At 38.8% G+C, this 26,026-nt stretch overlaps 1 protein-coding gene and 1 pseudogene across 8 annotated transcripts in view; both read left to right on the top strand.

Moving 5' to 3' along the window:
* Positions 1 to 25,386, top strand: part of RASGRP1 (RAS guanyl releasing protein 1) — an 84,792-nt gene extending 59,406 nt beyond the window's left edge. For all 8 annotated transcript variants that reach the window (XM_016152177.2, XM_016152172.2, XM_016152173.2 and 5 more), the window contains 11 exons: positions 3,037 to 3,210; positions 4,369 to 4,485; positions 6,990 to 7,265; positions 8,727 to 8,807; positions 10,091 to 10,195; positions 11,050 to 11,159; positions 11,863 to 12,007; positions 12,702 to 12,738; positions 13,414 to 13,566; positions 15,059 to 15,435; positions 21,432 to 25,386. In XM_016152177.2, the coding sequence (XP_016007663.1) occupies positions 3,037 to 3,210; positions 4,369 to 4,485; positions 6,990 to 7,265; positions 8,727 to 8,807; positions 10,091 to 10,195; positions 11,050 to 11,159; positions 11,863 to 12,007; positions 12,702 to 12,738; positions 13,414 to 13,566; positions 15,059 to 15,435; positions 21,432 to 21,566 (1,710 nt within the window). In that variant the 3' untranslated portion in view covers positions 21,567 to 25,386. The remainder of the gene's footprint in view (positions 1 to 3,036; positions 3,211 to 4,368; positions 4,486 to 6,989; positions 7,266 to 8,726; positions 8,808 to 10,090; positions 10,196 to 11,049; positions 11,160 to 11,862; positions 12,008 to 12,701; positions 12,739 to 13,413; positions 13,567 to 15,058; positions 15,436 to 21,431) is intronic.
* LOC118601147 lies at positions 4,853 to 4,992 on the top strand (annotated as a pseudogene).
* Positions 25,387 to 26,026: the final 640 nt, after the last annotated feature.

The following is a 26,026-nucleotide window of genomic DNA, read 5'->3' as shown; positions in this document are numbered from 1 at the left end:
GTACCCAGGGGGCAGGAAAAAAACTTCCCTGGGATTTTTCTGCAAATAAGTAGAGAACAGCCTCTCTATCTCCTAACCCTAGAGGCCCTCTCAGTGCTGGCAGGCTTGCCCATCAGACTTGGTATAGTCTGGAGAATCAGTATACTCCGAATTCCTCTGTCGTTCCTGCTGCACTTCCCCCCCCATCCTCCATGCCCACGCCACCTTACACTCACTCAAGTGACAATACGGTGGGCACACATGCATACCCGAGAGTACACACACACACCCCTACACATCTTTTACCCCTGCTAATCGTTAGGCTTCCAGAAATTTTTAAAAATTTCCCTACCAAAAAAAAAAAAAAAAATGGAGATGGCCTCTAAGATATGTCCTAGGTTTTGAATGGCTCAGGGAAACCCCAAAATAAAGTCCATGTTACTGGTCTAGCCCAGAATATATCTAAATCCTTGAAGTGGTGCTGACATGGCCCCGCAGTCACCATGATACTAAACTATACTGACACAAACCTCGCTCCTTAAAACTCCATATGTGATACCAAAGAACACTAGCTCCATGTAAGAGAACTTGTCAATATGTCAGATGCCAACAGACCCTCACTGTCCAATATGCTTTCCTGAGAACTGATACCTTTACTCAACCCCTAGTCCCACAGAAAGATACAGTCTTTAGCTTTGCTCTAAAAATACAGACACCCTCGTTGCTGGTTGCATTTCTGAAAATGGCCTGTGTTCCTGGATGAGGGGCTGGCGGCCCAGAGGAATGCTTTGAACAAGGTCACACAGCTTCTTAGACTGAGCTGGGGCTAGGGTCACATGCCTTCCTCACTCACCTAGCCCCAACTTACTGAGCCTGATTGTATCTGGAAGGAAACCTGAAAACCAGGTCACAGAGGATATTTCATTTCGTCGCCTACAATATTGACATCTGTCCTTTTTTCACAAAGCTGTTTGGCCAGTTAACCAGGAACTCCCCTCCCCCCAGTTCCCATTTGGAAGTATGTCACCAAGCATTAATCTGCACTACGCCCCCATTCTCCTCACTGGCACCCCCAGACAGAACCATAAGCCCAGACTAGAAAGCTCCACCTGGGAAGTTTCCATTTGGCAGTACCTTCCTGTCACGGGAGGGCCACTGAAAGGAGCCATTTATCACACTGAAAATCTGAGCCCTGCTGAGGCCCAGCTGGCAGGGCTGCTCAGAGAGGCCTGCAGGACGTCTGCGTGATGCCAGTGCTCAGATCAAGGGAGGCCGAAGTGAAAAATCAGTAGAACAAGCACTCTGAGCCTGTGCTCCCCTGCAGTTGAGGCAGGGTTCTATTTGCAAAAGAAAACATCAGTTCCAACCTTCATTTCTTTTAAATGCCATGGCCCCCGCATAGAAGACTGTTTGGGGGACTTTTTTGCTTTTCCTACACAGTTCTCAACAGTTTTCCCAAACAATAATTTTCCCTCCAGCGTGGGATCGGACAGAACTTTCTCCCTGCTGTGAATTGAGTGGCATTTGATATCTTGTTTATTATAATACTTTGGGGGTGGGGTATAGAGATTACTGGGATTCTTTAAAAGAAAAACAAGTGAATTCAATATGTTACCTATAACGGGAGAGGTATACAAATGTATACCCCTGGAATGAGTCATGGGTATTTTCTCAGAACCAGTGAGATTTTTGCTTTATGAGTCTCTGAGTAGTAGTTTTAGTCCTACTTATAGTTTTCTACCCAGTAGTAATTACAGCACAGTAAAATAGGGCTTAATTTGTATTTATTTAGGTTGTGAGTGTTCTCATCAATGTATTACCCGTCGGGCAGAACTGAGGCATGTATATGAAGTAACAACTCCCCCCAACTCTCACCCCCCAAGCAATTTCAGTGACTTAACAAAGCAAAAGTTTATCTTTCACTCACTAACCTAGCTACAGGGGTCATCAGGAGCCTCTGCTGACCACGTCCCTCAGGGACCCAGATGCGGGAGGCTTCACCTTGACACCAATTTCCACACACACTGCAGCAGTGGAAAGGCGATATAGCAGATCATTCACTGGCTCCTGTATCTTTCCCTCCAGAGTCACATCATTTCCACTGACGTGCAACTAGCTAAACTATGCCACATCATCACACCTGATTTCAAAAGGGAGCTGGAAATAGCTGGGGAGCAGCACCAAAAACTTCCATAGAAACACGTGAACGGGTGGACTACTCTTCCCTCTTGGTTATCCTATTTGAGCAGGATTGTTTGTGACAAGGGACACACAGCTATAATCATTACTTACATGGCAATCTGGGACAGTTCCAGTTCCATATATGCCGTTTCATCATCAACCAGTCAGTGCTATTGTCCAGTTGGGAAACCTCGGTCACAAAATTAGCTAACCAGGTTTTATGTATCCAATTCATTTGGCCTCTGTTCAAGTTTGTTTTAGCATACAGTTAATAATTACCCTATTAGCACCATCTCATTCATGTAGCTTTGAAAAGTTAAAGCGCTTTCACAAATTATCACGTTTGATCTTCATAACAATTCCATGTGCTAGGTAGGTCAGATTTTATCATCCCATTTTTAAGAAAACAGCTGGGGGAGAGGGTAAGAAGGGAGGTAGGGAGATGGAGAAGAGCATATTTGGGGGTTGAAAAAGATAGTTTTTGCAGTTTGCAGTTTTTGGGTTTTTTTTTTTTTTCTTTATTTGCCTTTCAGCTGCAGAGCTGAAATTAGTACTGAGATCTTTCTTCTATTCTGTATTCTTTAGAATTTAGAAGTATCAATATCTCCCCAAATACAATATTTGGCTTAACTGATGTGTTGGATAAACTGGTACACATCCGCTTATGCCTAATGACTTTTGGTGTAGAGAGACCATGCTGTGGGTAGAATATGATTTTCTCCCCACCATTTTTGTCAGCCAAGTAGAGGACATGTAGGAGAGGGCCAAGAGCTCCTCTGTCCCATAGCATTCTGAGCCATCCGAGCAGAGGCGACATGCCCCTTGGATCTCCCACAATACCAGAGCAGCAATCCTGATGCGTTTCTTTTCCCCCAGTTCTCCGATTATCAGAATTACCTGGTGAACAGCTGCGTGAAGGAGAACCCCACCATGGAGCGGTCCATTGCCCTGTGCAATGGCATCTCCCAGTGGGTGCAGCTGATGGTGCTCAGCCGCCCCACCCCACAGCTCCGAGCTGAAGTCTTCATCAAGTTTATCCAGGTGGCTCAGGTGAGTGATGGAGCAAGAGTTTGGCCTGGGCTGAGGTAAATTATCCCCTCTCCCCAAGGCGAGTCTTTTCCATCCTGAACCATGGTGATATTAGTGTTTTAAATTTTCCTGAGATCTAGATATGGCAACTTTTCTATTTGGCACACAAGGGCAATATGGTGAGGACCATCTTAGGGGTCAGGATAAGGTTTTAGATCTGTTTAGATCTTTAACGTTTTTAAGATGCTTATCAGCCTACATTGTTTCCCAAGTCTGGCCTGCATGGTAAAGAAAAGGGTAATTCCAAATTTTCCTGGAGCCGAATTTGTCTTAGTTCTTTGAGCCCATGGTGTGTTAAATGTCTGGATTTAATATTTGAGGGACAATGGGTAAACATTTGATAAGAGGAAAACAGTACAGTAAGTCCTCACTTAAGGTCATCAATAGGTTTTGAACTTTAAGCAAAATGACGTATAATGAAACCAATTTACCAGAGGCTAAATGATATAAACAAGTTAGGTTTCTGTGGCAACTTATCAACATAACGAAATGACTTTGAAATAATATTATCCGAGGAACTGCATGTTATTTGAGGATCGCTTAAATTTGAACATGTATTTGAAATTCACCAGAGATTCTAGCTTCTCTATCCTAATTACTGACCTATATAGGCACTGGAATTGCACAGGAGAAGACAAAGTCCTTGCCATCAAATGTCTGGTTAATTTGGTATGAAGGATATAAAAGATTATACTTAATGATGCATTTTTCCACCCCTAGATGGTCCAGACCAGTGTTCCTCAAAGTTTGGTACATGGACCACCTGCTCTGATATTAACTAAAAGTATATTAAAAGCGCATCCCTAAGCTCAACTCCAGATTCGGGCAATCAGAACATCTGGGCTTGGGTCCAGAAATATTTGTGTTAAACAAATACTTCAAGTAATTCTTCGAAACCACTGATCTAGATGGTGGCCTAAAGACCAGCACCACAAAGGGAGGGAAGCCTTGCTAGACTTGAGACCTACTAGGCTGAAACGAACAGGAAATTGCAACATCTGAGCACTAGTCTTTGAACAGCATAAGGAAGACCGGGCACTGAGACAAGAGGCAGCCTCTAAACTCACGTATAACTGATAGGTACAGTGACTTTGTTCTCATCTGTTTTGTGTGTCACAGAAGCTCCACCAACTACAGAACTTCAATACACTGATGGCTGTGATTGGTGGGCTATGTCACAGCTCAATCTCCAGGCTCAAAGAGACAAGTTCGCACGTCCCACCTGAAATCAATAAGGTCAGTGTGATTTGTCTCCTCTGGGGCTCCTCAGCATCATTCATAGGACCCACATCAACATTTCGTCCTTGAGGGGCAACCCAGGAAGCATTTGCGAACCACACTATCCTGTCAACCAGGGAAAATATCAAGGAAGCAAACCTCGAGAAATCCCACAGGATGGGGACAGCCTAGATCCGAGAGTGACTGTGATTCAGTCTTGCCTCAGTGTCACTGCTGGTCAGTTGAAATGATGTGCCACTGAATATTCAGTCACCGTCTTTAATACTGACTCCCTTGGTCCAAAATGTTTTCCAAAAAGGAATAGTGTTTCAGTGTACATGTCAAGTGGTTATATAGGGACACAGTAAAATCCTAGCTTTCAAAAATGCATCTATTTGACAGACCTGGAGCAGTTACCGCCTGCTGCTACGGTTCCAGTACAGATGCAAAAAAAAAAAAAAAAGGGTCCTCGTGCTTTCTTTCTGTCTGACTGTGGCAGCCAAGATTGAATGGGGGAATACAACTGAGGAACATCGCGTTTTACAACTCAGAAGTTACCCTGTAAACAGTTGAACAACCTGTTTTACTCCAAATAAGAATGCAAAATATGAGTTAAGAAAACAAAACAAAAAGAAACCCTAGCTTTCAAGATTCCCTGGAGAATGACATTCTAGATAGTTGAATTTCCCCAGATAATTGGAAATGAGCTTTTCAGGTGCCATTTTGTAATAGTGTTTCATTGAGGAATATTTTTCTTAAATATCTTATGCATTTTTCTACATCCTTAGATTTTACAGAATAGACTTTAATCTTTTATGACATAAGGCTGTTAGAAATATGTTACTATGACATAGCGAAGATATCAGCGCAACTATGTATGGTGTGGGTTAAACTACAACTACTCTTTGAGCATTTTCATCTCATTTAAGAGGACCAACCAGCCTGCCCTTCCTAAACTCAAACCCCAATCCTCCCAAGCTGGAACAGAGATTGTCTGCTAAGGGAGAGATGTCTGTGCCTTGTTGCCCTATGTTTTCCCCAGGTGTTTATTAGCCTCCTTTTGGGAGTCTCTTATTAATCATCCCTGGTCTCAGTACTGGACTCTGAGGATGCTGCCCCACCCCCGGCCACCTGTGGTCTGGTCACTTTATAATTCTGATAGTTCTGCTGAGACCAGGCAGAACTGAAGAGATTGCCCATGTCTCAGAGGTGACAGAGGGAAACAGTCACAGAGATTAACATGACTTTGTGTCTTTTCACTTATTTGGCTTGCTCCTTCTCTTCAGCTTGGGGTACTCCAAAGCAGTGCTTCCTTGTCTGTAGCTGCTTGCCCCTTGGGTTGCTCTACATGGTGAATTAGTCCAGGGTTGAAGCAACTGTCCCCCAAGTAGTTTTACCTTCTAAGGAAAAAAATATCTAATTTATGCCGTTAGTCTCATCTGTGAGGACCATCCACACTTCAGTCACCTGCACTGTTTGCTAGAGGTGTGTGACAAGAGGGCACCCTTACCAACTCAAAGTGCCTGAGGGAGGATAACTCTAAAACCTCAAGTTCTTCACTGGGGAGAAATGGTACTTCTTAGGCCACAGTTTTATTAAGAGTTTCCAGCAGTGTTTAAAATTGTCATTTTGCACTGTAACATGATCGGCAGACAGTCTCGCTGTCTTTGCTTGTGAAAAAACTGGTCATCACACATGGGGAATGAGGTTCTGTGAACCGCTTGCTGACTTGAACCCGGCATATTTGCAAAGAACACTAGATCCGGCAGCTCCTTTTTTGAGCTGGTCAACAGCTGCCCCTTCCAGGGCCGAGGCAGAGGGTGAGCTCCAAGGAAGAGCTCCCTGGGCCCTCTGCCTCATTCTCATGCATATCCTTTGCTAGGAATTGATCTAGTCTGTTCATTCTTTCTAGTTTAAGGTTTTAGTCAGTGAATGGAGTGTCACTTGCTTCCTAAACACAGGCCCGTTTTGAAAACCATTGAGGTAAGGCCTATACAGCATAGCATAAAGAATAAGAACATGCAATAGACTACCGAAGTTCCACACTTAAAACACACGTTTTTCCCCATGCCAGCACATAGCCAGCACTTCTAACATCACATTTCAAATGTTAAAGAGTGTTGTATCTCTAGGAGCATTTAGGAGATAGTAGGGAAAGGAAATGCATAGCTTAGAGACAGCGGTCGGAGGGACATTTACCATTCACTATATACTCTTTACTTTGTATATCAGGGACCTATTTTTTAAAAGAAAAATTTTAGTATAAAAATGATAAATATGACTTCATTTAAACTTTTTCAGTTATGTAGTAGAATCAAGTAAAGCACAGTGACATTTGACATAAGCTGGAGTTTTCATTTGAGAGTCATAATCTGTACCTTTTAGATGAATCAATCAATCCTTGCCCGACAGATTAGAGATGGGGTGAATCATAGTACAGGCTGAGAGTAAACAAGGTGGCTACTGCAGGCAATACACTCTGCCTGGAAGGTGCCTGTGATTGGGTCTCTTCTGTTTTATAGGTCCTGGGTGAGATGACTGAGCTGCTGTCCTCCTGCAGAAACTATGACAACTACCGACGAGCCTATGGGGAATGCACCCACTTTAAGATCCCCATCCTGGGGGTGCACCTTAAGGACCTCATCTCCCTATATGAAGCCATGCCTGACTATCTAGAGGATGGGAAGGTGAACGTCCACAAGCTGCTGGCCCTTTACAATCATATCAATGAACTGGTCCAGCTGCAAGAGGTAGCCCCACCCTTGGAGGCCAACAAGGACTTGGTGCACCTGCTGACGGTGAGTGTCACTCAGGAGATGATTACTAAGCACTTTCTGTGTGCCAGGTGCCAGTCTCTGCACCATACCAAGTATTAGCTCAGTTAATCTTCATAAAAACTCTATAATGTAAATACCGTATCTCCATTTTGTGGGTGGGAATACTGAGGCACAAAGACATAGCCTGCCAGGAGACCACACATTATTAAGCAGCTCAGCCTGGATTCAGACCCAGATGGCGTACTCCAGCTGCTCTTAAGCAGTATGCTCTTTGGACTAGAAGTATTTCCTTCTCCCTGCAAAAGCAGCCCTAAGCTTTCTGGAAGGAGATGACAGCAAATTAGGATACAGGCTTGGTAAGAGATGGGGACAGTGTGTACTCATAAAAAAGGACAAGGCAGTGAGTAACAAAAAGTAAAACAGGTTCATTATCTGGGTCTTGCCACAACTGGCTTAGATCTCTACTCCTGGAAGCACTTAAACCAAGGGAAGGTGGACACTTGTAGCAGTGCAGGGGAGACCAGATGACTCCCTTTCAGCCAGACTTGTTCTGTAGTCTTGCCAGTTGTATGACTAGAAACATAACTCTAAGTCCTATTTCCTCCTCTGTAAAATCAGAGGGATTAGTGTCTGGGATGACTTCCAATTTCTCTTTCACTTCTAAAATTATACAATTTTTAATCTTCTTCTGCAGAATGGAATAACTTTTATCTTCCTATATCATGATAAAGCCTCAGGCTTCACCTCCAGTTGGTGTCTAATCCTAGACCTTTTAGTAATTAGTCAAGTGACCTTGGCAGTTCTCAGCCTTAGACATCACCACCTGTAGAAAAATGTACAAAATCTTAACTTTTGGGAATCAGAAATCCTGTGATGAAAGCTGTGAACATTCTTCCCAGAAAAATATGCATAGTCCATATATGCAAAAATATGCATGTTTTTGCATTCTGAACCTCCTGAAGCCTATTCATAGAGTCTTGGTTAAGAAGGTTCTTTCTAAGACCTTTCTCCTCTAAAATTGTATAGTTCTAAAATATATGAAACTCATGTACTCTTAATATCATTTAATACCTATTATTTAAGCTTGGTTCTGTTACTAGAATCAAATGTTAATAGTAGTAGGCCATGCAAACTATCCTTTCAGATCATTCGTCTGCTTTGGGAGAGGACAAGTAAAGTGCAGACTACCTGAGCAGATAGGGCCTAAGTTCCATATAAAGGCTAAAGGCTTAAGTATTATAGTTTAAATGAGAGCATCTTGAGACTTCTCCAAAATTTAAAAACATTTTAAAAGAACTAATGCTTGAGCTATTACAACAGTAAGTTACACCCTCCAAATTTTGTGAATTTTAAAAACAAACTACTAAGCACCTAGAAGACTAAACCACTGGAGAGAAAGAACTAAGGTAGAAAGAAATAGATCAGCCCTGGGCAAGGCAGACAGCACTCTAGCAATTAACCCTGTTCTACTTTGATCTGCAGTTATCCCTAGATCTCTACTACACTGAGGATGAAATCTATGAGCTTTCCTATGCCCGGGAACCAAGGAACCACAAAGCCCCAGTAAGTCTGTCATATTAAGACTCCTGTAGGTAACAGGTGCTTTACAAGCCACTAATCTGAAGGAATTTTTAATTCAGTTTAATAAGCATATTATGTTTCTACTATGTGCCCAACCTTGTTAGAGAAGTAAAGCTTCAACTTATATATGAGAAATAGTTCCAGACTATAAAGAGCCTGTGGGTGAAGGGATAAGATTGATGTGTGAATGGTAAATAACTAAATGCCATGAGAGCATCAGAATAAGTAGTGGAATCAATCAGTGGTTTACAAATTAGAGGAGTGACATCTCCCTCCTGTTTTTTATAAAGTGTCCCCACATTGTTGTTTCCTTCTGTGATTTGTTGATGATGATGAGAGCAATATGTATACTGTCGGAAGCTAAACTTCGGAAGATTTCCAGCTTGGTGGGGAGATAAGCCCCATCATCCTGTAGTCATCGGGGTCAGAGCAATCTTCTGAGTCTTTTGACCCTTTGTGCAGAAAAGTCCTCAAATAGCACACTGCACAGCAGGAGCTGCACAGGTTATCTGGCCCTGCCTCTCCTACTGGCAGGTTTAATCATTTCAGTCTTCCTTCTGAAGGACCAGTAATCCCCAGTGTCCTGGGAAGCTTCTCAGCCTCAAAATAAGTGGTATTAAAGGGGAGAGAATTGCCCCCACATAAGAAATTCAGTTGACCTGTTCAGGTGGCTCAATTTCATTGTTTCTATAAGGAAGATCAAGTTCTAGCTTCCAATTGTAATGAAAGATGTTCACTGAAAATATCTGGTAGGTTTTCAGGTATTTCAGTGGAAAGGGTAACTTCTACCATTTTTAGGAGAGATTTTAATTTGGGCCAAGTCAAATATTTGAGAGTATATTACATCCCAGCTTGTCTAGGCCTCAGATTTATTTCTTGTCTTCCTGCCTTTTATCTATTTCTTACTCCATTAACATCTCTACTAAATACGAAGTAGAGAACAGAGAGAAAAGTTATGTAAATCACTTTAATCTTTGTCGATAGTTTTGACAAAAAGTTCAATGGAGAGGAAATTAAAACTCAAGAATTTTAAATTATCTGTAGATGGAAATAATACATGTGAGGAGTATTTTATAAACTGTAAAGCACAATACTTGTTAGCCAAGATTACTGTCCTAAATTCAGTGACATGTGGGCACTCTGCAACTTGCCACATAGCATGTGGCGGTGGATGGAGGTGGGGTTGCAACTGTCAGGTAATGAGAAAGGAAGGAGCTGTAGACTATATTATAGTCATAGGGATGTCTCTGATTATTTCATTTTAGCCACTAACACCTTCAAAGCCACCAGTAGTAGTGGACTGGGCCTCTGGAATATCTCCCAAACCTGACCCAAAGACTATAAGCAAACATGTCCAGAGGATGGTGGACGTAAGTACAGCTACGTTTCAGCAGACAAAAGCAAGGCACTGCCTGGCTTAGTTTTGGATGTTGGGGGGGAAGGGGGTAGTGGTAGAAACATAAGGTGAGAAACTTGAAACTTGTTCCTACAGTACACAGGGAACCACTTCTCATTGTGGCTGCAGAACAGAAGTTTTGTTTTGCCAGCACACTTTGGCCTCATATGGAGGAAGGTATGCCTCCTCTGAAAGACCTAGCAGGAAGGTATATATTTAAAGGTTGCCAGTTGATCTGAGGGCAGAGAAGTGCTAGAAAAGGTTTGAGTATAAGTAAAGGTAATAAAGAGAATCTAAAACTGAAAATTTGGACACTGCTTGATTTAATTCAGTGCTAAATGCCAAGGGAGCAGTACATACATTCATATTTCTACATTCATCCTTGTGGACCATCCAGTGTAACTACAGAAAAGAAAGAGCCAGCAAGTGACAGGACAGTGAGTAGTAGAGGACTGAGAGGGGAGGGAACACTTCCGACTGAGCTGTTTAGTAGAAACTTCACAGAGAAGGTGTAATCTAAGCTGAGCAATGAAAAGGCAAAGTAGAAGAACAGCCCTCTATGCAATAATCAGGAGTCTGCCAGCCAGGATATGGCATAACTGATAGGCTAATGGGTCAAAAACTCCTGGCCGCCCTCTAAATTCTGGTACTAGCAAAGATCTGGGATGTGACCCACGCATCATTGCAGCAGCTTAAGGAACACGTTTCCTTGTTCCTCTCATCAGGCTGAGGAGAAGCTTTTATCAGCTACTCCAGCCCCTTTGGCATTTGGCTAAAGGGAGAAATGACTGGCTTCTCTTTGGTAATCAGAGAAACTCTTTTTCACAGTCTGTCTTCAAGAACTATGATCATGACCAAGATGGATACATTTCTCAGGAAGAGTTTGAAAAGATTGCTGCAAGTTTTCCGTTTTCTTTCTGTGTGATGGACAAAGACAGGTGAGGGTCTATGTACAGGAATATGTGGTCATGAGCCCTTTGGAAAGGATAGTTTATGGGTGTGTCACTAGAAGAATCTGTAAATTCGGATGTGTTGTTGCTGTGATAGTCATTAATGACTATTTGAGCTAAGATACTGAGGCTAAGAGAGCAATCATCAAATGAATGCCTGTCTGGCTTTGGTTTGGACCACAATAGACCATGAAACCAGTTTAGGAATAGTCAACTATAAATTTAAAGAAGTTTAGTTTTCCTTCTTGTTTTGTCCTTACAGATTATGAGAAACGAGTATTAATAATTTGCATATTTCCTTTTTGCAACGTTATATAAGTTTTAATCTTTGTCCTCTATATAAAACTAAATGTATGGTTGGTAGATTCTAGTTATGTATTATGTCCTGTCTGAAATCAGTAACTGGAACATAAGGTATTTCTATACACATAATTTCCATCATTTTTCAAGTCCTGTAGATAGTGGTCAGTTAAGAAAACCTAGTTTAGCCAAAGAACGCCATAAAATGAGTAATCCCTTCTCACCTACTTATTACATCCTGTTCTTGTATACTTACTGAGAGGAGGGCTCACGAAGGTAATTGTCAGTTAATACTATACTACAGCTGAAGGATAAAAAAAGAAAGGTTTCTAAGCCTAGAAGCTACCCTTGCTTGCCCCCTCACATCCTTGTCTGTGTCATTTGCTGGCAGGGAAGGCCTTATCAGCAGGGACGAGATCACAGCCTACTTCATGAGGGCCAGCTCAATCTACTCTAAGCTTGGCCTGGGCTTTCCTCACAACTTCCAAGAGACAACCTACCTGAAGCCCACTTTCTGTGACAACTGTGCTGGATTTGTAAGTTCTTTGAGTGCTTCGTGGCTGAACTTGGGGAAGGGTACAAAACATTAAATGATTAAGCCAGGCACAGACCTCACAATCCTCATCGGTTTATCCCACCTTAGAGCCTAAGCAAACACGTAATATAAAATAGTCCGCAAATGCATGGTTTTTACTTGCATTCATCCTTTCCCATTCCTTCCTGATTTATTTTTCCCTCTGGTGCATTGAAGCCTTAGATAAATGGTAAAGAAATGTTGAATTTGGGACATACTTTTTGAGTCTTATATTCATATGCTGTTCTAAATGGTAGAAAAAGGAAATGAGACATCCTCACCTCTCCCCACTTCAAAAGGAACTGTCTTTAAGAAGTCATCTGGGCTCTATCCCACCCCTGACCCCAGCTATCTAGATACTTGTTTAGTTTGGAGTCCTTAAGAAGCCTATTTGTCCTATGATGCATCCACTTCAGGCCTGGAGAAGGCCTGGCTCATAAGTCCACTATAATGAGCTTCTCAAGAACATTTGACTCTTATCTGCACCAAATTTTCCTGTTTTCAATTTAAGATCAGGAGGGACACGTGAGAGATAAACAAGGTTTCCCTCCCACTTGAGGTATAAAGTAGAACGAGGGAAAATCAAGAATAAATGTGCCTAGCCTCCTACCAGACAGATGAATGATGTGTGGTGCATTGTCTTGTTTGTCTTATAGCTCTGGGGAGTGATCAAACAAGGATATCGATGTAAAGGTAAGACTCAACTCGGTCAACTGCATTGTTTTCCCTTGTCTTAGGGGCTCTCCTATAAAGCGCAGTTGACCCATAGTAGTTGTCTGTTCATTCCACAGCCTCATCCCCAAACTTGCTTCCCTAGACTACCCCCTAAGAGGGACTGCCACCACAAAGTATAGAGAAGAGTGCCTAAGTGACCAGTTATGCAGCTTCCCCTTACAAGATCCTCTCTCTGGCTTGTTTGCTCTAGAAATAGGGATGGCTGGTAGATTATGCTCTGATATGGATTGCAAATGTAAGGTACAGAATCCCTTTGGGAAAAGAAGTGATTAACCAAAGGCCCTTATTGGCTTCCCTTGTGACTAGAAAAATTCAAGAATAAAAAAAAGCCTTTTACTCTAAGGGAAAAACAATATGGCCTAACAGCTGGAAGCCCCAGAGAGTCTCCTAAGAGTAGGCACCATGCATGGGATAACCAAGACACCACATCCCCAAGGTGCCACTTCCACTTGAAAAGGGCAACAAGACTGAAGTCCGGGGTTTGACCATGTGAAAATGCTAGGTTCATTAGGAATGTTGGGTATCCTAGCCCCAGAAGATGGGACAGGCATGTGTGACACAAGAATACTGCATAAATGTGGTTTTGAGACCACAGAAGTGAAAGACTTCCTGACCAGGGTGTCTCTTCCACAGACTGTGGGATGAACTGCCACAAACAATGTAAAGATCTGGTTGTGTTTGAGTGCAAGAAGCGAGCCAAGAACTCAGCAGCATCAACAGAGAACAGCACCTCTATAGGGCCAACTTCTAACCTTTGCTCATTGGGAGCCAAAGATCTGCTTCACGGTAAGCAGGCGCTGGAACTTTCCTCTTGTAAAGTAAAATGGAAAGGATAAAGTTTCCAAGGAAGAAAGGTTACCTTTATCCTTCCCTTTTTTAATAGACACCACCAGCACAGATACCACTGTGGAGGACATGCCTGTATATTATGCAGCCTATATTTTAAGAGTTATACATCACCTTTGGGCAACACAATTCTGTCATTTAAAATGTAAATTTTCATGTAAGAAAAGTGGCAGAGAACAGCATAAAGGTCTGGGGCCTCAGTGTGAAGCCTGGAAAGGATCTCGTACTTTAAACTTACCTACTTTTCCTTTCTTAAAGTGTACAACTCTTCTGACTTTTATAACACTGTGGTCTCCTGGAACTTTTCCTGCCATTTTAAGAACTCCTTTTCTGTTGCTTTTTTATTTGCTATTCTTTTTGCTCTTAAAAAAGATAGAATGCATAAGAATCTAGCTCAACCTTTCTGTATGTCTAGGAATTTGACAAATAATAGAAGTGTTTATAATTTTGGCTGGTAAAAGGAGCATATTGCTACAGAAAAGTTGGAACTACAAAAATATCACCCACGATATTCCTCCAAAAGAGACAATGTAATTATAAGTTTGAGATTTAGGTAAACACCTAATGTTTAATTATGTTCCCCTAACAAAAAATTAAACTAGGATCTTTTATTATGAGAAAGCTTACAAACTGTCAATCAGATTACAAATGCTAATTAGAGAACTTTTGTTCATGTCCAGAAGTCATTTTGACTACACCAGTCCACTGTCTTGGCTAAAAAGTTTAGTGACGACTAACAATCTATATAAAACATTTCAATAAAATTGCACAACATAAAATTACTGCTGAACCTTAGCAGTAAACGTACATCTAAAACACATCCACTGTTACTGTTTTTCCAGGAACTTAATCCTTTTGGTTAAAACTAGGCTGGGCAAGGGTGTTAGTTCAAAGAATGACTCCTCTTTCGATCAGTATCAAACCAGGGAAATACATTTTGATTACTTGTACACAGCTAGAACTGCTCTCTCATAGTTAAGCTGTGTCCACTGTACAAAAGGGAAAATAGGTGCCACGGAGAAGTCCTACCAGCTGTTGAAGGCTACCTGTTTCAGGACCAAAACTTAAGTGTAGACAGCTCCCAAATCCCAGGGTATTGGGATGTGAAAGCTGTCTGCACTCAAGTTTTGGTCCTGAAACAGGTATTTATAAGGCATGTCTGTCTCTATAATGACCTTGCTCTCATTTATGAAACTTTACAGCATTGATGCAGGGGCTTCAATTTTTCTGCAGAAATAAAAATCCTCTAGGAAACCTTTATGCAAATACAAAAAGATGCCCTTTCCCCAGGGTGGATGCAGCCTGACACCAGGCTGTCCCTTTCACTCTCTAAACTGGGTGCCTGAAAATGAGTCCATTTTAGACCTTTGGAATTCCTGTAACAATAAGAAAGATCTCATTTGAAACTAATATGTCATGTATCTTCCCACAGCACCCGAGGAAGGATCTTTTACATTCCCTAATGGGGAGGCTGTGGAACAAAGTGAGGAAAGTAAGGATCGGACCATCATGCTCATGGGAGTATCCTCACAAAAGATTTCTGTTCGGCTGAAGAGGACTGTCGCCCACAAGGCCACCCAGACCGAATTACCGTCTTGTGAGAGCCCTTCTGGTCCTTTCACGCCGTATTCCCCAAGGAAGATAGGCCAAGACACTCTGTATGTGCTTTCCAGTCCCACATCTCCATGCCCTAGCCCAGTCTTGGTAAGAAGGCGGGCTTTTGTCAAGTGGGAGAATAAAGACTCCCTCATAAAATCAAAGGAGGAATTCCGTCACCTCAGACTCCCAACTTACCAAGAGCTGGAAAAGGTACCTTTTTTTAAGACTTTCTGAGAGAAGTGGGGCTAATCCAGGGGAGGGCATGAGAACTGAATAGTCAGACGGTTGATTACTAGTGGGATAAAAGGAGGAAAAAAAGGATTCTGGCTTTCTCTCAAAGAAACCAATGGGGGCCCTGGTTCACATTACATGAGTAGAACAGGATATACAGGGCTCCTTATTACCATAAAGGTACCATTTTAACGTGTCGGTGCCAGGGCCAAAAACACTATTCACAACAGGCTCTTTGAGAAAAACCAGTTTCTATTGATCAGTTTTACTGTGCTGACACCACACCCTTTTTCTATATGGAACTTCAAATGAACTTGCCTAAATCCTTCTTCTTTAGAGGTCTTTGCTAATTTAGTCATCAGGATCATGTTTGGAGACATTCATGGTTGCCTAGGTATCTTTTTAAGAGACAGTAGATGATCTTTGCTACCAAGAAAAAAAAAAAAGTGTATTAAAACCCAGCAAAGGAAAAAGCCTCCCTTTTAATATAAACGAGGGAAATCTTTTCTAACATCTCAGGTAGAAAGAACAGCTAACTCAGTAGTAGCTGGCCAATGCACAGTTGAATATAAAATGGTAACAACTGTGATACTGGGAGCTGCTTTTTTGTTAGGCTCACAATGTCTAATAAGGTACTTAATGGAGGCAAAATAACAGTTTGGGAATATGGTGGCCAAAGGTTTGAGAGGAGGAAATAAGATAGCAGTCAGTTGTTCAAACACTGAATTCTGTGGAGTCAATTAACTAATGTACTTCTTTTCGTTTAGAGTACAAAACTCGAGTTGAGTTGACTTAGACTTCTTATGGGGACAGTAGTTTCTTACCAATAACAGGCAACCAAGGATATATTAGATCCAACATTATTATCAATCACTTTATATTAAAGAGGAAGAATGACTATCTGCACTGTTTCAAAACATCCAGGTTGACAATGTGTTTTTAGAGGCCTATCAGGACAAATGTAAAACCAATACCTACCTAGGTAGAATTCCTTTAGTAATTGTACACAGTGAAACTGTACAAGAAGGTCTCAGGATTTCCTACCTTGTCCTCAATGTTGTACCCTCCCTGTCAGACTCCCAGGAATTGAGTTAGATACACATGAAGAAACCCTTAGTTTGGTACCTGGAACAAAGAATATAATATTAGGAAGTACATATAGAAAAAGAACAGGTTTTCTGGAAGAAAAAAGTGCTCCTGCTTGGAGTATTTTTAAGACATGCTTTAAGACTAAAGTCCATTGGATGGCAAAATGTGGATTACACAAAGCCCTCTCTTTTGAGGGGCACAAACTGCCAAAAGCAACTTTTAAGAAAAATGAAAGAAATCTTGAAAAGTGAATTTAATAGAGAGGAAAGAACTTTGGCCTTCAGGACAAAGATTGGCATTTCTAGTCCTAGATATTTCTTACACTAGCTATTAAAATCTATGATCTGTTTGGTGCTCTGTAAAACACAGGGCTGGGTTTCCATGTCCTCCCTACTGTTTGCTTCAGATCTTGACATTTTACATGCGCATGAAAAGGCACAATGTATTTGGCAACAATGACTTCTTGCTGCAAGGTGGTAGAAAGGTTTCAGATGCATTAGGTCCAGAACAATTCCCACCCAGTAATACCAGAGCTCCTAAAGCCTCTCACCATCTTCTCCATTGCCTCTACTTTTATCCTTGTCATAGAGGCCTAGGGAAAACGATTCACTATTACATTTTAAAAGATCAAGTCTCACTTTGCAGTTAAGTGAAATGTCTATCTGTAATTCAATAGCTCCACCCACAGCTCACCATGTACTTTAACAAAAACAAGTCCATTAGTGATTGACAATACAGAATAGAGTATTTGGACACCTGCTGTTGTCCTATCTCCTGCTTTCCAACAACATTCTAGCAGAGTTGAAAAATAAAGTCAGAATTAGGAAACTATATTAGATTGGTGTGTTAACCAGTTAACTTACAAAGGCTTAAAAAGTATTACAAAGTGTAATAATGGTAAATATGTATGCAACCATCATTGCAGCAATGAAATATATTAAGCAAATACTAACATCAAAAGGGAGAAATAGACAATACAACACTGAGGATTACTGGTCCTTCAGAAGGAAGACTGAAATGATTAAACCTGCCAGTAGGAGAGACAATGTATAGGTTATCCAGACAGAAAAGTAATGAAATGTTGGAATTAAACCACACTCTAGAATAAATTGATTTAGCACCCACATAGAGAAAATTCCATCTAAGAGCAAAAGAACACACATTCTTCTTTAGTGCACAGGGAACATTTTCCAGGATAGATCATATAAGGCACAAAACAAGTCTCAGCAAATTTAAAGACTGAAATCATACCAAACTATCTTTCCTGACCACAATGGTATAAAGCTAGAAAATCTACAAATATGTGGAAACTAAACAACATAATTCTGAACCGATGGGTCAACAAAATCAAAATGGAAATAATCTCAAGACAAATGAAAAAGGAAATACAACATATTAAAACTTATGGGCTGCAGCAAAAGCAGTTCCAAGAATAAAGTTTATAGCAATAGTGCATATCTTAAGAATTAGAATGATTTCAGATAACCTAACTTTACACCTCAAGGGACTAAGAAAACAAATTAAGCTCAAAGTTAGTAGAGAGCGTAGAGAATAGGAAATCAAAGATCAGAGCAGAAAAATAAAGATTCAACAAAACTAAAAGCTGGTCCTTCAAAAAAGAAAATTGATAAGCCTTTAGCCAGACTGACAAAAAAATTAGAAATGCAAAAGGAGACAATACAACTGTTACTACACAAATACATAAAACCATAAGAGACTATTATGAACAATTATGTGCCAACAAATTAGATAAACTGAAAGAAATGGATAAACTTCTAGAAATACACGACCTACCCAGACAGAATCAGGAAGAAATAGAAATCTGAATAGACTAATGAGAAATTGAACTGATAATGAAAAACCTCCCAACACAGAAAACCCCTGGATCAAGATGGCTTCACTAGCAAATTCTACTAAACATTCAAAGAATTAACACCAGTCCTTCTAAAACTGTTTCAAAACCTGAGAAGGGAAACTTCCAGACTCATCCTATGAGGGCAGCATTACCCAGATACCAAAGCCAGATAAGGATGCCACAAGAAAACTATAGACCAATATCACTTACAAATATAGATGTTAAAATTCTCAAAATAATAGCAAACCTAATTCAAGAACATATACAAAGGGTTATACACCATGACTAAGTGGAATTTATCCTTGGGATGCAAGCATGGTTTGACATATGTAAATGTATTACATCACATTAAAATGAAAAGTAAAAATCGTGATCTCAATAAATGCAAAAAATGCATTTGACAAAATATAACCCCTTCATGATTAAAAAAAAAAAAACCTCAGCAGATTGGGTAGAGAAGGAACATACCTCAACATAGTAAGCTCTTCTTCTAAAATCAGAAATAGACAAGGATGCCTGTTCATAACACTCTTATTCAATATAATACTGGAAGCTTTAGCTAGAGTGATTAAGCCAAAAAAAAAAAAAAAAAGTCATCCAAAATGGGAAAGAAGTAAAACTATCATTAAATGCAGATTAGTTTACATATAGAAAAATCCCAAAGACTCAACCAAAAAACTGTTGGAAGTTACAGGATACAAAATCAATATACAGAAATCAGCTGCATTTTTATACATTAAAGATGAAACATCTGAAAAAGAAAACTATCCCATTTACAATAGCGTCAAAAACAATACTTGGAATAAATTAACCAAGGAAGTGAAAGATCTATACAATGAAAATGACAAGACTTTGCTAAAAGAAACTGAACACATGAACAAATGGAAGGACACCTGTGTTCATGGATTAGAAGAATTAATATTGTTAAAGGTCCATGCTACCCAAAGCAATCTACAGGTTCTATGCAATCCTCATCAAAATACTAATGGCACTCTTCACAAAAATGGAAACAATCCTATCTTGATAAAAGATAGAGATATCACACTTCCTGATTCCAAACTATACTATAAAGCTACAGTAATAAATAAAAACGATATAGTACTGGCACAAAAATATAGACCAAAGAAGAGAAAAGATAGTCCAGAATTAAACCCTTGCTTACACAGTCAGCTAATATTCGATAAGGGAGGCAAGACCACCCAATGGGGAAAATATCCTCTCTTCAACAAATGTTGGGCAAACTGGAAAAACACGCAGAACAATGAAACTGGACACCTTACACCACTCATAAAAATTAACTCAAAATCGATCAAAAACTTAAACATAAGACCTGATACTATAAAACTCCTGGAAGAAAATGTAGGGAAAAAGATCCTCGATGCTGGTCTTGGCGATGATTTTGCAGATATGACACCAAAAACACAAACAAAAGTAGAAATCAACAAATAAGACTACATCAAACTTAAGAGCTTTTACACAGCAAAAGAAACAATGAACAAATAAAGGCAAACTACAGAAGCGAGAAAATTTTTGCAAACCATGTATCAGATAAGGGGTTAATATCCAAAATATATAAATAACTCATACAACTCAATAAAAAAAAAATCCAATTATAAAATAGGCAGAACTTAATAGACATTTTTCCAAAGACATACAGATAGCCAAGAGGTATATGAAAAGATGCTCAACATCACTAATTATCAGGGAAATGAAAATCAAAACCACAATGAAATAACACCTGTTAGAATGGCTATCATCAAAAAGACAAGCGACAACAAGTGCTGATGAGGATGTGGAGAAAAGGAAACCCTTGTGCACTCTTGGTAGGAATGTAAATTGGTACAACCACTGTGGAAAACACTATGGAAGGTCCTCAAAAAATTTAAAATAGAACTACCATATGATCCAGTGATTCAACATCTGGGTATTTATCGGAAGAACACAAAAACACTAACTCGAAAACAAATGCACTACTATGTTCACTGCAGCATTATTTACAATAACCGAGATTCAGAACAACCTAAGGGTCTGCTGACTTGATAAATGAAGAAAATGTGGCATGGAATACTATTCAGCCATAAAAATGAACGAAATCTTGCCATGTGTAACAACATCGATGGACCTTGAGCACATTATGCTAAGTGGGATAAATCAGAGAAAAACGAATACTGTCACTTACATGTAAAATTTTCCAAACTTGTAAAAAGAGTAAAACGGTGGTTACTAGGTGATGGGGCTTGGAGGACAGGACCGATGTTTAGGGTACAAATGAAGAACAAGTAGTAAATAAGCCCTAGAAATGCACATGAGTATAGACAATATTGTACTAAAGTCATTACACTTACTAAGAGATTAGAACTTAATTATTCCAGCTAAAAAGGATGATTACGTAACATGATAGAGGTGTTAATTATAGCTACAATAGCAACCATATTACAATATACAAGTATCAAATTAACATGTACACTTTTAATTTACACAATGTGTAAAATATGTCAATTAAAAAAAAGACTGGAAACCAACTGCTGCCTTATAATTAAATCACTGAAAATTAGATAACTAGATCTCAGTTTAGAGTGAAGAATAAAATTCCTATCTTTATCAAGAGTCCATTAGTTTTCGGTGATTTGAATGGGGGGAGAATTTTAAATGAACTATAATATTTCATATTACAATTTGCCAAGACTCTTTCATACCTTAAACCTGACCACAGACTCTGTCTCTGCCAAGTGTAGGTCTCCTGCTTCACAACATCCAAAGGTCATTAGTCACTTATTGCTCAGGAATGGTTTATTCTGCCTCTTAGCCACTCACATCTTTGATATGAGTAACAAAAACTGCTATTTGCACATGATCATTTGATATTTAACTTATTTCCTATTCAGGGCAAAATACCTGTTTTGAAAATAGTTTTTAATTCTCAGCCACAGTGAATAAGAGATGCCAGTCAACTGTAGTACTCCTCATACTATAACCGATTTTACTATTCATTGTTGCTTTATTAACTTAATTTATTCTCCTTTCCCTTTAGGAAATAAATACCCTGAAAGCAGATAACGATGCTCTGAAGATTCAACTGAAACATGCACAGAAGAAGATAGAAAGCCTCCAGCTTGCAAAAAGCAATCATGTCTTAGCTCAAATGGTACAGGGTGACTGTTCTTAGCCCAAACACTCAAGGAGCACAATCTGTAGATAACTGTATCAGAGATCTTCTTTCCTAAACCCATTAACAGAAAGACCCAGGGAACCTTAGATAGACCAGTTTTGAAAAGGGTATTTTAAAAAAGAAAATCTTGTTTCTTTTTTTAATCTAAAAGATTTTTAGAAAGTGTGGTACAGTGTGGTACTGTTTTCTCTTTCAGTCAGATGAAACAAAAGAGAAGAAAACTGAAGAATGTAAAAGTTTTGCCATTAAGACCACAAACTTTTGCCCCTTAAGACTAATAGCAAAAGCATGATTTAAAAAAAAAAATCATGACTAGTTTCCTGACAAAGTAGCTTCTCCTATATGGCCTGTCTGCATCTTCCTTAGAACTAAAATCCCTGGAAAATGAATTTGCTTCCTTCCCCAGGGTTTTCTGTGAACTAAGGGATTTACTTTGTTCCATCCGAAGCTCGCTTATATTAAAATACCCATATTCCAAAAGTAGATTCACTTCTCTATAATCCAGTATTCTTTATGAATCTGGTTCCCACTTCACTACCTCATAACTAATCAATTAGCCTTTTCCCCATCCTTCTAGAGGACAAATTTTTGCCGGGAGGCTTATTAAACAACATGACATTATCTAACTGCAGATCAACTCATAGTTTTAGTCTCACAATCAGAATAGTCAATTAAATCCCTGAAAATATGGTTATTACCATCTCAGACATGACTGGCTAAATAATACAAAAATGTTTGTCCTCATATAATCTACAGTGGATAGAACTGAGACTTTGTGGCTGTTTTTTTAAAACAGTCTATTTAGCTTTTCCTGTACTATCTTTACCTTTTGTGGAAGTAATTGTTTTTGAGCTGAATTTGTGCTTATACTATATTATTTAGAAATAAGCTAATTGGACTACGACCTTCAATAACAGCTGAAAAACGTGTACATATGTATATATACTATGTATATACAATATCAGGCATGCATGTGACTTGGAATTTTGTTTCCTCCACAAAATGTGGAAGTGAATGAAACAACTTTTAGTCATTTACACAAATTCACAAATATAAAGTTCAATTTGTTATAAGATGAAGAATTTGCTCACAATGTAAACTGTAGTATCTGGCAAAATCACAAGTAAGAGTTCTGTAAGTTATCTATCAGTGAAGGTTAATGATAAATGGGCTCATTTCATTGTCTGGGCAACTGCTCACAAATTTGTCAGACTCTTTATTTCTCTACAAAAATTTCATATGGTCATTTTCTTTTTGAGTGGAACTTACCTTCCATGCTTGGAAAACCTGGTATTAAACGGACTTGAAATTCATAAGTTGACCAACTGCCAAGAATATAATCTCAACAATTAGAAGTTCCAAACCTAGAGCCAACACCACTACCAAGTCTTAATCAGAACACAAAAATACATATATACAAGGTAGCTTCCTTAGAGGATTCTGACCATTTAAGAAGCTTCTTTGATAAAAGACCAGCTTCTACTTGTGTACCTCCTTGTACTGAGCTTTAGGGACAAAGTGACTTGCTTTCAATTAGCGTTTAAAGAATCATTTCGCAAATTTACCCATTTCTAAATCTAACCTCAAAAATCCTACAGCAGAGCTGCTTAGGTCTACCACTTGGTATATAAACTTATAGAAGCACTTTGCTACTTAAGTTGTATGGAACGACATGAGTTTATGATAATATTTAAAATTCATATTCTTCACTATTATTTTCCTCTGATATAGACCAAAGACAGTACAGCTCAGTTTCTTTAAACTTAGTCATGTAACACAATTAAATTTTTTCATTCTTCTTACTCACCATCCAAAATACACATTCCAGGTTAGTTTTGTGTGAAATATCTGTAACCTATTGGAATTCAGAAGATCAAAGTCCCCTTAGTCAAATTAACAAGGATAGAAGGTCTCAAACATTCCAGAATTTATCACTGAAATGGATAGGAAGGAGTAGCTTCCTCACAGGTTTTTACAGTTCAGCAAAGGCCAAGAAGTATAATATGTAAATTAGTATTATTTATACTGAGCTACATGGGATTAGTGGACTCTTCCAGGAATAACCTGGAACAAAGTTTTCATTTGTCAAGCCTAGGATAAGAATTTTTGTGTCTTCTACTGACTTGAAATAAGTTTGAGCATATGTTTATTTGCCAAAACAAGTACAAATTTTGTTTTGTTAAGAGCAATGTCACTTCTCATTTTCTTTGGTAACTGACTTGCCTTTTTACTATTTGTGAATTTCTGTCTAAAGATATATTATGTAAAAGAACTATAAGGAAAAACAAAATGTATAGAATGTAAAGATTTTTTATACCTAATGTACATTTTCTTTGTGTAATATTTATATGATAAAAGACATTAGGACCCCTATAACACAGATGTCTTGTCTTCTAGTTCACAAATATGTAGAAGCTTCACCTGAATTTTTACCATAATCCACAGCTATGACCACTCCCCTATCCTATTAACCAGTTTTCCTGGAAGGAAAAGCAAAGCAATTATTCAGTATAAGTTTTATACATCTTTTTATAACATGAAGTAACAGAAATATTTAATCTTGTCCTATCTTATTACATAATGACTTACAGTGATCCCAAATATTAAGTCTATAAATATTTAAAACTGAAGGAGACAAATATGAAGTTGTCATTTCTCTGTGGCTTTCATCTTTAATTACACAGTTCTAAGAAAACTAGCAAGGAGAGAAACTTTGAAGCTGTGGGTGAAATTGGTAGAGGATGGTTCAACTCAGTGTACAGTCCACCCAGAGCAATCCATTTGTGCTCATGATTATTTAGTGATTAGAGATAGCCATGATTTTCCATTAATTCCCAGCCAACTTTTGTTTAACCAAACCAATGAAGGGAGAAAAATTCCAATCACTCACATTTCACTGTGCAATTTATCTTCATATATTTGGATGTGGGTTTATCATTCTGGCAATTCATAATACTTCATACAAAATAATGAAGTCACACTGACAACCTAGAGAAGAGATTAAACTGACTCTCCTCCAGCACTGATTCTCATCCCAAATATCTCTAACCTGTGCTCCTTACAAGGTATAGATGGTATCGTTGATCAGAACATTCTCTGGTCACAAATCTTATTTGAGTTATTATACCTTCTTTTGACACGGATATAAGTAATTAAATGTTTTTGGTTTAAAATACTTTTTTCTTGTTTAGTGAGGCAAGGATTTCTCTCATCTGCAGAACACAAGGGAATAAGTTCAAAGATAATAACTGATCCCTTCTTTTGCTTATGTATAATGGTGTAGTGGTTATGTATGGATAGGACGTCTGTTCTTTATATGGTCCAGATGTGAGGTTACTTTCTTTAATCCAGAAACTCCCAGGAAAGATGTATCTATAGATGCTATTAGATACCACAGGCTAGACCAAGACAAGAAAAAGAAAAAAGGGGAGGAATAACAAGGTAATAGGAAAAGCGAAAATGAGAACAAGGTAAGAAAGAATGAAGAGACACAAAAAAACGTGTTGGACTTTAGGAAGCAGTGAAATGCCATTCATCACACACTACATTTGTATTGCACTCAATTTATAAAACATTTTCACATTATGGCCTTTCACGTGAAGACCCCAGATTGCTTTACTGCTATTCTAGATATTGCTCAGCACATTCTTATACAAATGAATTTTTTACTGAAGATAATCATAAAAATCCTAGCTTATGGGAAAGAATAAGACATTAGAGTCTAGACTACTCGGCTTTTCATTCGAGCGACATTTATAGGAATGCGATAAGGTGTGGTTCCAGCTCCAACATGATTCAAGGAGCACGTGCTAAACTTGGATAAGATTTACAGTGCCTCCAGTGGATAATCAAACAGCACTTCAATGAAGGTACAAAGACATCTTATGGAAAATGATGTTTCTGCCATTATTTGCTATAAACCTTTAGTGATAAAAGTTGGAAGTAGTTGTAAACCCCTTCTGTTATCAATTAAAGCTCCCAAAATGAAATGAAGCAGAAATAGAAAGGCTTTAAATGAACATTTTTCTGTTTAAGTTAATAACTCTTGAAATATTTTACTCCAGTGTTCTCTGCATGTATATATACACACACATATATATATATTTTTTTCTTTTTTAATTGTTTTCCAGAGTTCATAGCTACTGATAAAAGGCTTTTCCTAATCATGGAAAACATTTTTCTCTTACTATCATAAATGAAATTAAATCTCTCTATTAAATATAAACACTAAAAGATAAGTTTACAAATAACCAAAAAAATTTGTTTTCCTATCCTGAACAAATTTCTTTGAAAGGTTAGCTTGAAAGTACATGGCCAAGACTGCAGCATACTTTTAAAGTTTTAACGTTATCTTAGATATTATCACAGGGTTTACTGTAAAACCAAAAAACAAAACTGCCAAAAATCAAATACCATTTGTCCACTGGTACTCAGCTTTCTATCTACTAAGGTTGGTT

The sequence above is a fragment of the Rousettus aegyptiacus genome, unplaced genomic scaffold, assembly GCF_014176215.1.
Source record: "Rousettus aegyptiacus isolate mRouAeg1 unplaced genomic scaffold, mRouAeg1.p scaffold_m13_p_3, whole genome shotgun sequence".
Lineage (NCBI taxonomy): Eukaryota > Metazoa > Chordata > Mammalia > Chiroptera > Pteropodidae > Rousettus > Rousettus aegyptiacus.
The sequence above is the reverse complement of the archived record's forward strand: the minus strand, read 5'-3'. Positions and strand labels throughout refer to the sequence as shown.